Below are 13,171 nucleotides of genomic sequence, written 5' to 3' on the forward strand. Positions count from 1 at the left end.
GCATACACTACCTGTTTTTGGGCATTGTGCATAGGAGTAAGCGACTCGTTATTGACCTGAATTATTGTTATATAGTCCTGGAAAATCGGGTTAAATATTCTGGAAAGGTTTTGGAAAAGTTTTGGAAATTAATTGGTAAAGATGTGTGGGAACCCTGAACAAAGGATGCTGGGGAACACAAATTCTAGAGCTTTACTTCTGTGTTCAACACCACAGGGTCTTCAAAGTTTTCAGGCCAAGGGCCCCTTAGTAGAGAGAGAGATGAAGCAGGGACCCCCACAAACTTTTCATAGATTTTCATTATAGTTTTGTTGTTTGACAGCACAATCATCAGTGTATTTTGGATTCATGTTCAGATATTTAACCACTTGAACCGTCAATACTTAATAAACTTGACCCATCAATCACTCTGTACTTTGTCTGCTCTTTTTCCTCTCTACACCAAACATCTTTTCAGAAAATAGCAGATCTACAACGACGCGTTGTGAGCTTGTAGATCTGCTATTATTGGCTACATTTCTCAGAATATGGACGCTAAGGTTGAAGTGGTTAATATAGAAAAGGAGAAAAAAAACTTCTATCACACAAAGATTTGGAGGACCCCCTGTAGTAACTCTGAGGACCCCCTAGGGGTCCCGGACCCCCTGTCAAAGACCCCTGTCTTAACGTATTACTTCTCACAGGCCCTGGCTGGTGAGGTGGGGATGAGCAGTGAGCTGGATGAGGTGGCGCGAGCCCTCTTCAATGGGCAGATCCCTGCCATCTGGAGGAGGTTGGCACCTGACACTCTCATGTCCCTGGGCAACTGGATGGTCCATTTTGACAGGCGCCACAAGCAGTACAGCTCCTGGGTAAGGGCTCGAACACACTGTACGATTTTGCGTGGTCGGCGAGTCATCAGATCATTAGAGTATTTCACACTGCACGAGTGACTTTCTTGAAATCGTCTCGTTGTGGTTTTCGCCAACAAGATTGATCACCGACAGATCACCGACAAGGGGTCACACACTGCCAGATATTTCACCCGGATGCATCCCCGATACATAGCCAATATTACATTTGTTTTTATTCTAATTGTGCACGAGAGTGGCGCTAATGATTTTCCTCTCTCGCACGCACACACACACTCACACACACACACACACAGCGCACTCCGCACCTGTTCAATGTTTTCATAATAACACCAGCAATGCTGCTGCATGGTTTTATCAACATATTGTGAGATGCGTTGGTTTTATATTGCTATGAAACAGCATCTATATAATTATGATGAAAGTCATGAAACAGCAGCAAATTACTAGTGATCTATACGCTGGACGGTCCGCTGCGTTATAATGCCATCTCCACTCCAGGCTCTCCAGGTCTCCTCATGTTAAATTCTCTCTCCCTTTCTTTCTCTCTCTTGCCGTGCGTCTCCATTTGACACAGAGAGAGAGAGAGAGAGAGAGAGAGAGTGGTGCGCTGTGACAGTCATAAAACCAAATATCAAAGCTGTATAATAGGCCTATCTAGAAACGCTCGGGAAGCTGTCGGCGAACGCTGGAATCGCGCACAGATCTTCTCGCAGTGCTTTTCACACACAGCGAGTAAAACCCCGGCGAGCAAAGCCCGATCTTGTGGCAGATCGCCATTTTTGTCGGCGAGCACCAAAATTGGTCGGCGACAGCATAATCGGCTCAAAAAGTCGGGCAGTGTGTTCGAGCCTTAAGGCAGGATCCGCTCTAAACCCTGGTGAAATGTGTTTGAAGGGTATGTTCGTGTGTAATGGTGTATGTTCTGTTTTCATCCGTGAGGTGGATGAGGGAGAGCCACATGTGATGTGGCTGTCAGGGCTCCAAATCCCAGAGTCCTACCTGACCGCTCTGGTCCAAGCCACATGCCGGAAGAACAGCTGGCCCCTGGACCACTCCACGCTCTACACACAGGTCACCCAGTACCGTAGTGAGGAGCAGGTCAACGAGAAACCCGGACAGGGTAAGAAGATATGTATAATTTATCCCTCTAAATCAGGGATGTCAAACATACGGCCCCGGCCCCAGGCTTGTAGAGCATACATTTCTGAGCATTTAGTAAGTCTCTAGCCCATTCCTGTCAAGAGTTATGATTGTTTTAAGAATTAACCTAACTAATGCCTGCTCACTGCAGGCTAGGTTTCTCCCACCAGCTGGCAGTGATTGAGTTGATTGATTGGAATGTTAAGTGACCAGCTCTATCTCTCTCTGAAGATGACAGCACTGCTAGGAATGGGGTGGGGGGTCTGGCTATGAATAATACCTGAACATACCTACAATATTCGAACTGTACTCAAAGATTACACATATTAGACATGGAAATTAATGTTGTTAAGAAAATAACTTATTTAAAAAATATAATAATAATAAAATGTAAAAGTTTTATTATTCAGATATTTTCTGAATATGCCATTATTGTTCATTACTTTTATTCTTTTTATTATAAAATACAATAAAATAATTATTGTCCTGCATCAATAATATATTTTTAGCCATTTACACATTATAGCAGAGACTATCAGGAATTGAATTATTCTATCATCAAATGGTTTATTATTGGCACTTCTTAAAGGAGTAGTTCACCCCCAAAATGCCATGGAGCCAATGGAGACTCATTCCTAAAACAGAAATTTGATTACAATAAATGCATGTCTATTGATCCCCATCTGGAATCAATGGGGGGAAGTGTACTATTATCACATTTTTGTCTTAGTAATGCGACAAATAAAATAGAAAATCGCACCCGTGAGAAGTGAGCGGTGCAAAAATATTTAGGGAGTATGATATATTGTGGACTTCGATTTTCAATCCTTTTCTTTAAATAACTAGACCAGGTCAACCTGGTTGTGCCAGACCCCCTGTCTGTCATCATCATTTATGACATCATGCCTTTTGTAGGCATGTCATCATCATGTCATCATCATATATACCCTTTATATAGAAAACCCGGACCGACAGACATTTGCTTATGTAGGCCTACCCATTTCATGGGTCTGTATATGTTAGAAAATTCTAATGTAGTGCATCGTTGAACTATGGGAAGACTGGGATTTGAACATGGCACCTCTGAGGCAAAGAACCAATCATTAGACCACTATACCACCTCTCAGGCTCTCTTGGCACATGTCTCTTAATCAACATTTACTTTTTTCTCTTCTTCTTCTTTTCAAGGCTAGAATAATAGAAAAGGAGAAAAAAACACTTTAAAACACAGAGGGAGCTGTACCCTGAGTGTCTGACAGGTAGTAAAGTGGTCTAATGATCTGACTTTCAGCAGAGAGGTTCCATATTCAAACCCCAGTCTACCTGTAGTTTGATGATGGAGCACTTTGGAATGTTCTTTGTAAAGATATGCATGGGTGACTCAAAATGTCTTTGAAAATGAACTGGGCACCTAAAGCATGTGTGATTAGGTGGCTTAGTTGGAAGAACTCTTGACTCATCACCAAAAGGTTGTGGGATCAAATCCCAATGCTGGCAATACTGTATCAGAGCATTTAACACTGATGGTTTGCGTTTTCCCTCCTTTAAATCTCCATCGTCATTGACAATGCATTGGGCGCTTAAAGTTAAATATTTCAAAAACTACACATTATTTCAAAGTAAAAATCTCAAGCATGCATGTCCACAGTAAGGTGGAATTTTTTAATTGTGAATCAAGTTGCTCGGTTAAAGTATGTAGGAACAGCGAGGTGCCAGAGTTTTCAGATTTAAGATTTTAAAATTAAATATCTCCAAAAGTACAAAACATTTCAAAGTAAAACGTTCAAGTATGTGTGTCCACTGTTAGGAGAATTATAAAAAGTATGAATGGAGTTCCTAGGCGAACGTGTTTTTTTTAGGCGCGCAAATCTGCCATTGAGCCCCATGTTAATTTTCCGAATTTTGTAAAGCTTATATCTCTAAAACCATAAAACATTTCAAATATTCATTTTCAGGCAAACATTTCCACAGTAAGCTCAACACGATAAAGTGTGAACGGTGTTTCTAGGTGTACGTTTGTAGCTCTAGTAGCTTGCCAAAGTTTGTAATTTTCCATTGACAATGCATTGGGTGCTTAAAGTTAAATATTTCAAAAACTACAAATTATTTCAAAGTAAAAGTCTCAAGGCATGCAAGTACACAGTAAGGTTCAATTTTAACGTGTGATTTTACTTAGAAATGTTTTGTAGTTTGGGAGATATTTAACTTTTAAAACTTAAATCTGAAATCTTCGTGGACATATATTTTTAAGATTTTGACCTTGAAATAATTTGTAATTTTTGAAATATTTAACTTTAAGTGCCCAATGCATTGTCAATGACAATGGCCTTTTAAAGGAGAGATAAATCAAGCCGTCAGTGTCCATTGCTCAGATTCAGGGGTGCTGATGCCGGAAATTGATACCACGACCTTCTGTTGATGAATCAAGAGCTTTTCCAACAGAGCTACCATAACTCAGAATATGTGAGTGCCCATTCTGCCCAATGCATTCATAAAGACATTTTGAGTCGCCCATGTATAAGTTTGCATAGAAAATTCCACTCTTGGTACATGTTTCTTATTTAAGACTAACTTTTTTTTTTTTTTTTTTTCAAAGCCAGAATAATAGTTATAAATATGGTTAATATATGTGTGTGTGTGTGTGTGTGTGTGTGTGTGTGTGTGTGTGTGTGTGTGTGTGTGTGTGTGTGTGTGTGTGTGTGTGTGTGTGTGTGTGTGTGTGTGTGTCTTGGAGCAGAGGGGAAGCGTGTGGATACTTATCTTTTCCAAAATAAGTAGAGCTACAGAGAGTCGATCTCCAGAGAGGCCAGAAGAGGCCAGAAGATGAATATTTTAGTTTTTCAAAGTCTCTTCATTTGTATTTTAAACTTGTATTAGCTGCCTGTCATTTATAACCTGTGAAATTATCCACAGTCTGTCTAAAAGTGTGGTTATTTTATCGCTTATCAGTGATATTCATCTAATACAATTTTGAAATTCAAATTCAATGGCCTAAAGGGTGAACCAATCGGGTGCCTCCGTGTCTATGACATTGTTTTTTATGACGTATTTTCTCCGGCCTAAACGCGTTCTAAATCAGGGTGAACCAATCGGGTACCTCTGTGACTATGACATCATGGACAAAGCAACAGAATCGAAGTGTTTCATTGGTCTAGCTAACTCATGTCATCATCATTAGTGACATCATTTTTTTTTTTTTTCAAAAGCTCTTTATTTGTATTTTAAACTTGTATTAGTTGCCTATCATTCATAACCTGTGAAATTATCCACAGTCTGTCTAAAAGTGTGGTTGTTTTCTCTGCTTATGGGTGATATTCATTTAATACAATTTTGAAATTCAAATTCATTGGTCTATTCAGTTTGGTCCACTCATAATCACAAGTAAGCATTTGATTGGACACCATGTTTATTTTCTCCGGCCTAAAGGGTGAACCAATCAGGTACCTCTGTGCCTATGACATCATTTTTTATGACGTATTTTCTGCGGCCTAAACGCGTTCTAAATCAGGGTGAACCAATCGGGTGCCTCTGTGCCTATGACATCATGGACAAATCAACAGAATCGAAGTGTTTCATTGGTCTAGCTAACTCATGTCATCATCATTAGTGACATCATAATTTTGGTAAAAAAGCGGTCTATAGGAGCGGTTTGCACCGCTCAAAAATATATTATTGAACTCAAGTCTCCATGGCGTGAGTAATCAAAGGGAAAAAAAGTCATTTTGTGGATGAACTACTCCTTTAAACAAATAGCATCTCTCGTACTTAACTGCAACTGTAATACCAATAATGAAAGTAGCTATTTTACTTAATAATGAACACAATTTGTAAAATGATATACTGCTATACTGCTAGCTATAGCAGTGGCTGAGACGACAGGAAGAAAAACAGAGCGAACATGTGCGCGAGTGTGCATGCCATCCAATCCGCAACTGGTTGCGGCCCTCATCAAGTCGCCTTTCATCCAATGCGGCCCTCACCCCAAAATGAGTTCGACACCCCTGCTCTAAATCCACCTCGTACATTCGGCTTTTTCAAGCCTCTACACAAACACAATTGGTACGTGTTTGAGGGAGTGAAGCCGAGCAGGGAGGGTGATAACTATAGTGTTTAATACCGGGATTCCCGGGAAGCGGGATTCCCGGGAAAAACGAACATATTTGGCCTCCCGGGAAAAGGCTTTGTTACCCGGGAATCCCGGAGGTTGTTTTTTTCTTGCTAGAAATTGCTACTAATTACTAGAAAGGCCTACTACAGAGCAGAGGCAATTTGGCTGCATGTCACATTATCCTTGCCTCCTTTTTTAACAGGAAAATATATCAGAATGCCCAGTCCTGTCCTGCTAAAGCCCAACAAGGCACTGCAATACAACAATCCTAGCCCTGAAACATGCTGGTCGTATCATACGACCGTCATGTTTCAGGGCTACAATAATCCTGCCAATTCCAATACCAAATGAATCTCTCTCTGACTCTCTCTTCTGGCCGATTCTCAGCATGAGAATGGAAGTTTGGTTTGGCTATTATTGTGGGAAGCGGTGGGCGGAGAGTGCTGTGGAATTCTACATGTCCCATATAGCCTACTAGATAAACTTGTTTGATTACCGGTAAATATAATGTGGTGGCTCATTAAAAGCTCATTAATACTGTGTTCCGACAGTCCCTTTACCACTACAGAGACACAGCATAATATTCTGTAAATAGCCAAGTTTTGTGTTCTATACCTTGCTTTCTTTGGGGTGAACTATGAAGAATGATCTTGCAAACATTATATCCCCCAAAATAAATATCCATGTAACTGTAGGAAGGCCTATGCAATGCTTTATAACAAGCCATTGAGGAACATTGTTTTTCATTGGGAAGAGTTGTGCGTAGCCTCGTCCATCTCCCATTAAGCTTGATTAGGCTATAGTTTGTCGTGCGAGTGTTGTGTCATGCTGAAAATAGCCGATCTACAAGCTCACATAGCGTCTAATCTACGAGGCGTTGTGAGCTTACAGATCAACTGTTTTCAAAGACACATGGAAATTCAGACGATGGGCTACGCAATGTCGCCCCAATAGGATCTATAATGAATTTCAGCTTGGTTAAAGGCACATTCCATGATTTTAATAAATTATTATTATTATTATTTTAACGGGAATTCCCGGGAAGCCCGGGAAAAGGCCAGAAAATTCCCGGGAATTAAAATTTGATATTTCCCGGAAAATCTTAAACACTAGTGATAACTGTCACTGTACGCATTCCTGTGGAATGGGGCGGTACCTGTCAGCAGGGAGGGTTTGGTGGGAGGTGTACGACGAAAGCTCTACGATTACGTCCTCCTGGTTGGTGGGGGCTCCTCACTGGCACGTGAGTCAGTAGAATACAACAGTACGTCCTCCTGGTGGGGGCTCCTCACTGGCAGGTGAGTCAGTAGAATACAACAGTACGTCCTCCTGGTGGGGGCTCCTCACTGGCAGGTGAGTCAGTAGAATATAACAGTACGTCCTCCTGGTGGGGGCTCCTCACTGGCAGGTGAGTCAGTAGAATACAACAGCAGTGACAACACAGAAATGAGTGTGGGGAGGAATCAATTGGCATAACGACTAAATTGGGTAGAGAAAGGAAGAAAAAAAAAACATCACTGAACGTAATTAAGCCTAACTCTTTCTTTGTTTGGTTTGGCTTTGTTTCTAGGTTGCTTTGTATCTGGTTTGTATCTGGAGGGAGCAGACTGGGATGTAGAGAAAGGCTGTCTGGTAAGGAGTAAGCCCAAAGCTCTGGTAGTCCAGCTGCCCATCCTCAAGGTCATCCCCATAGAGGCTCACCGGCTCAAATTACAGGTGCACACCACAGGCACTCACTATATATGTAACCTCGCATCACCAGGCTTTCCGCTGGGGGAAAGCCTGGTCTTCGTTTACTAAACGGGTTGTTTAATCCGGTCTAGACCGGATGGTATCCTACGTCATTTTGTATTCAAAACGGACTACACTTTGGCAGGAAACACCAAACCGGAAACAGTTTCAACCCAGTTAGCGCATGCGCAAGTAGTTAGCGCATGCGCAAGTAGGGGTTAAAACTGTTTCCGGTTTGGTGTTTCCTGCCAAACTGTAGTCCGTTTTGAATACAAAATGACGTAGGATACCATCCGCTCCCGACCGGATCAAAAGCCCGAAATTGGAAGTCCCAGGCTACTATATATGTAACAGATTTATTTATATTTATATATTTTGTTTGTTGGTGATTTCCTCTCCTTGAAAGACATTCAGAATGGTTTGCAATATGTTGACGTTTTGTTCCACAGAACACGTTGCGGACGCCAGTGTACACCACGTCCATGCGGCGGAATGCCATGGGCGTGGGGCTGGTGTTTGAGGCCGACTTGTTTACCACCAAGCACATCTCCCACTGGGTGCTCGAAGGTGTCTGTCTGTGCCTCAACTCTGACTAAACAAGCACATCTCCCACTGGGTGCTCGAAGGCGTCTGTCTGTGCCTCAACTCTGACTAAACAAACTCTGTCCTGTTTGTGAGTATGTTGTTGACATAGACGTCTGCATGGATGCAATAACTGTAATGAATACAATAATTATTTAGTATATATGTACCCAAAGGCTGCAATTTACAAATAAAAGTGTTAAAATCCTGATGGTGTTCCAGCTTTTACGTCATGTTATGAAAGAAAAAGTGATATTTGTTTCAGATCTGGATCTGTTTTAGAGTGTGTTTAACAGGGCTAGAAAAGAGTGGTCACAGTGAAAGAAAAAGGTACTCAGTACCATTTCTCTGTCTCTCATATCATGTCTGTATCCTGGTCAGTGTTCCACATCAAAACTGTTAGGTTCCACTTCAAAAATGTATTCATGTTATGTTCCACTTAAAAAAAAGAAATCACACCCGTGTGAACTGAGCAGTGGAGGCTGCACATGTGTGTGTGTGTGTGTGTGTGTGTGTGTGTGTGTGTGTGTGTGTGTGTGTGTGTGTGTGTGTGTGTGTGTGTGTGTGTGTGTGTGTGCGCACGTGCGTGCGAGTGCCTGACCTGAACAACAGGGCCCCTCCCTTAACGTGTGTATGTATAAGTCCAGCTCAAGTGGAGTTAGGAGGTTTTGCCAGGGGAGAGGAGAAATCCTCTTCCAATGGAGTCTTCTCAGACAATTCCAAATTTACCCGCGCAAATCGGCATTCTTATGCAATGCCTTGTGTTGACGTCAGACCAGAACTCATGACTATAAGTTGTGTAGAGTGAAAGTGACATCAGAAGTCGACTTGGCAGCGGCCGGACTTATTCTCACGCTTTTACTACGAGACTATATTTACACATTATGCTACAACCTGACAGACAGTATTCAGAGGTCACAGCCTCAACGGGTAAGGAGATGGATATGCTGCAAGCAGTTCTACATCGGTACACCACAGTAGCCGCCCTCACCAAGAAGATTCAGGAACATCAAGCAACCCCAAAAGCAAGCATAGATTATTTAACGGAGGACCTGGTAGATTTGGAGGATGATGAAAAGGGCCTCTCTATAGAGCAGCAGAAGCTTAATACCATGGAGGAGGAACAGAAGAATGAATGGGACAAAACATGCTTTTTTAAGGAAAATGATGATAGATTGCAATTCAGAAATTACGCAGATGCCAGGGTGCAGCACAGCTGGAACGAGGAAAGAAAGGAACTGCTTGGAAAAAGGACTTTAACTGAAATTCATAAAGTCACAGCAGAAGAGCTGAGAACTGTAGCAAACCAGTTGCCAGCGAGGGATGACCCCATCCTACAACTACAAAGGATGTGGGAGATGAATGGACAGATTAACGGCCCTCAGGAGAGAACCTTTGAGGATCTTCTGGTGGATCTAGAGGCTCTGGAAAAGATCCTCTCTGCAGAGCAGCATCTTAAAGTTGCCAAGGAGCACAGCTGGCATGAGGAGAGAGCGGAACTGCTTAGAGAAAAGGAGGCTTTGACTGATCAACTTAATGAATGGAAGGAAACGTGCATCATCTTAATGGAACGCGATCGGTCACACTCCAGGAATGCCATGGCTGCCAACGAGAACAGCTGGCATAAGGACATATATACACTGCTTGGAGAAAAGGAGGCTTTGGCTGAGAGGTTCGACTTTGCAGAGCAGAAGCATAAAGCCCCAGAAGATGTGAAAGCTTGTTTGCAGGAAAGGGATGAGACAATCCTAGCACTCCAGAAGACATTGGAGAGGGAGGAAGCTATCATTGGACTTCAAGGTAAACATCAATCAGCCCCTAAAGCAACCATCACAGAGGACCTGGTGTATCTGGAGGCTGATGAAAAGGTAATCTCTGTAGAGTACAACATTAATCCCATGGAGGAGGAACAGAAGAAAGAAGAAGGAAGAAGGAACGAAACATGCTTTATGGAACACGATCAATTCCCCTTTAGGAATGACATGGCTGCCAAGGAGTGTGAGGAAGAGATGAAAACGGCAACAAACCAGTTGCAGGTGATGGATGAAACCATCGTACAACTTCAACAGATGATGGGGAATGAGGCACAGATCGCCAGCCTTCAAGAGATGCATCCGTCAACCCCCAAAGCGACCATGCATGCTCTTTCACAGGGCCTTTTGGTGCATCTGTTGGCTGTAGAAAAGATCCTCTTTGAAGAACAGAAACTTACTGTCACCGAAGAAGAGTGGATAACCGCAACAGACCAGTTGCTGATGAGGAGCGAGACCATAGAACTCCAACCGAAGATGGGGAGGGAAGAAGAGATAGCCAGCCTTCAAGGAAGTCATCAGTCGACGCTCAGATCGACCATGCATGAACTTACACAGGGCCTTCTGGTGGATCTGGAGGCTGTGGAAAAGATCCTATTTGAGGAACTGAAGCTTAAAGCCTCAGATGAAGAGCTGCAAACGGCAAGAAACCAGTTGCAGGCGAGGGACGAGACCATCCTACAACTCAGAAAGGCGGTGGAGAGGAAAGAGGAAGAGATCGCCGGCCTTCGACAGAGACTCTGCATTCAGACGGAGGAGTACAACAGGGGTCTGAATGAGAAAGAGAAGGCCTGGAGAGAGCAATGTGAACACATGGAAGACCTGTGGAAAACATGGGAACAGATGAGGCACAAAGAACACATGTCTCTAAGAAAACTGATCCCCAGTGATAGCGCTGCTGTTGACCTGAAGGACTATCCCTGTGAAGGCCTATGTCTTCCACACCAGGAGACCACAGCAGCTTCCATCACCAAGCTTCAGGGACATCAGTCAGCCTCCATCACAGCGCTAAAGGAATATCAGTCAGCCCCCAAAACAACCATGAGTTCTGTTAAAGAGGACATTCTGGTATTTCTGGAGGATGAGGACACCATGGTGCAACAATGGAAGGAAATAAGCTCTATGGAACTCTCTGCAGAGCATAAGCTTAGAGCCACAGAAGAAGAGCTGCAAACTGTAGCAGACCAGTTGCGGGAGAGGGATGACATCATCCTACAACTCCGGAAGACGTTGGAGAAGAAGCAAGAAGAGATCACCCATCTTCAAAAGCTACTCCGTATGCAAGCGGACGAGTGCCACAAGAGTCTGACTGAGAAAGAGAAAGCCTGGAAAGAGGAAAGTGAACAAAAGTGGAAAACGTGGGAACAAATGAAACAAGAAGAACTCATGTCACTAAGAAGCCTGATGACCTTGATTAAAGACACATCTATTGGTGACTTGAAGGGTCAGCTAGCGACTGGGGTAGAACTGGGTAGAAACGACGCCTTTCCCAGGAGAGGAGTCTGCAGTTTGCCCCCTTCTGTTTAGAATGAAAGTGCTATGACGGAGGATGCCTAGCTGGTCAGGGTGCAGTTTCTTGTGCACAACGTGTCTGTCACTAGGCTAACATCGTTTTTGTTCTCATTTTTGAAATATTTAACTTCAGGTTTTTGTTAAATCACTTTTCATAATGAGACTTGGTTCTTGGATTGTCCAAATTTGGGCACAAACGATGTTTGACTCTTTCAGAAACTGGACACATGTCTGAGATCCACATGAAGCCATGCCATTATTGGACCCAGTTTTGTTTTGAAATATTTGAAATGTAATTTATAATAATGATGATACTGAATGATGGTCCAATCAGTCTTAAATCTTTCCCGCATATGGGGTAATACACCATACATGTCATAGATAAATGGTTCTCAACCTTTTCAGGCAGTGACCCCCCAAAATAATCATATATTAACTGTCATTAAATTGTCACTTTAGAAATGTGCAGATACCCTCCTCTATACACTTACATTTTATGTTGGTTTGTTTACTTTTGAGGGAGAAAACAATGTTGTACATTAAGTTAAAATCATCTGGGGACCCCTCAAAATAATTTGGGGACCCCTCTCTGGGGGTCCCGACCCACAGGTTGAGAACCACTGTCATAGATAACTGACAACATCCACAGGGAGCCACCAGTATTACTCTTCTTTATTCCTCTTACTCCCCACAATGCCTTCCTTGCTGTGAAGCAGGCATTTTCCATCCATCCATCCATCCATCCATCTTCACCCGCTTATCCGGAATCGGGTCGCGGGGGTAACAGTTCCAACTGAGACCTCCAGATTTCCTTATCCCGAGCAACTTCCTCCACTCCCTCAGGGAGTATACCGAGGCGTTCCCAAGCCAGTTTGGAGATATAATCCCTCCATCTGGTCTTTGGTCTGCCACGGGGTCTCCTCCCAGTGGGACGTGCATCGAGGACCTTCCTAGGAAGGCGCTCGGGAGGCATCCGTACTAGATGCCCGAACCACCTAAGCTGACTCCTTTCCAAGTGTAGGAGCAGCGGTTCTACTCATTTTCTGTGTAGGGAAATAGCAACGCCCCGTAACACTCATTATGAGGCATTACATTTAAAAAATATATATATTATACACTGTATAGGCTAAGATCTAAAGCTAATAGCATAATGAATTCCTGTGTAAAAACGAAAGCAACCTCACAAACCTTTAACACAACCCTCATTTTGCATTATTTGCCTTCACTACTGGCCTTGCTTTCGGTTGCTGCCTGCACCCAAAAGATACTGGTGATGAGTGTGCACTCAATGCGCTGGATTATTTGCCAACTCGCTCAACAATGGCTTGATATATGTTGTACAAAACAGTAGGGATGTAACAATAACAAAAAGTACAATAACAAGTCCACAATACAATATTTAAAATAAAATGTTGGTCCAAATGTTCACTTAT

General features: G+C 42.8%; 1 protein-coding gene across 1 annotated transcript in view; it reads left to right on the forward strand.

The window, feature by feature from the left end:
- Positions 1 to 8,429, forward strand: part of dnah10 (dynein axonemal heavy chain 10) — a gene marked incomplete at both ends in the record, with an annotated part of 79,265 nt that extends 70,836 nt beyond the window's left edge. Inside the window, 4 exons of the mRNA XM_080731189.1 lie at positions 684 to 851; positions 1,794 to 1,974; positions 7,673 to 7,818; positions 8,283 to 8,429. Of these exons, the coding sequence (XP_080587315.1) occupies positions 684 to 851; positions 1,794 to 1,974; positions 7,673 to 7,818; positions 8,283 to 8,429 (642 nt within the window). The remainder of the gene's footprint in view (positions 1 to 683; positions 852 to 1,793; positions 1,975 to 7,672; positions 7,819 to 8,282) is intronic.
- Positions 8,430 to 13,171: the final 4,742 nt, after the last annotated feature.

The sequence above is a fragment of the Nannobrachium achirus genome, assembly GCF_963921795.1.
Source record: "Nannobrachium achirus genome assembly, chromosome: 8".
NCBI lineage: Eukaryota > Metazoa > Chordata > Actinopteri > Myctophiformes > Myctophidae > Nannobrachium > Nannobrachium achirus.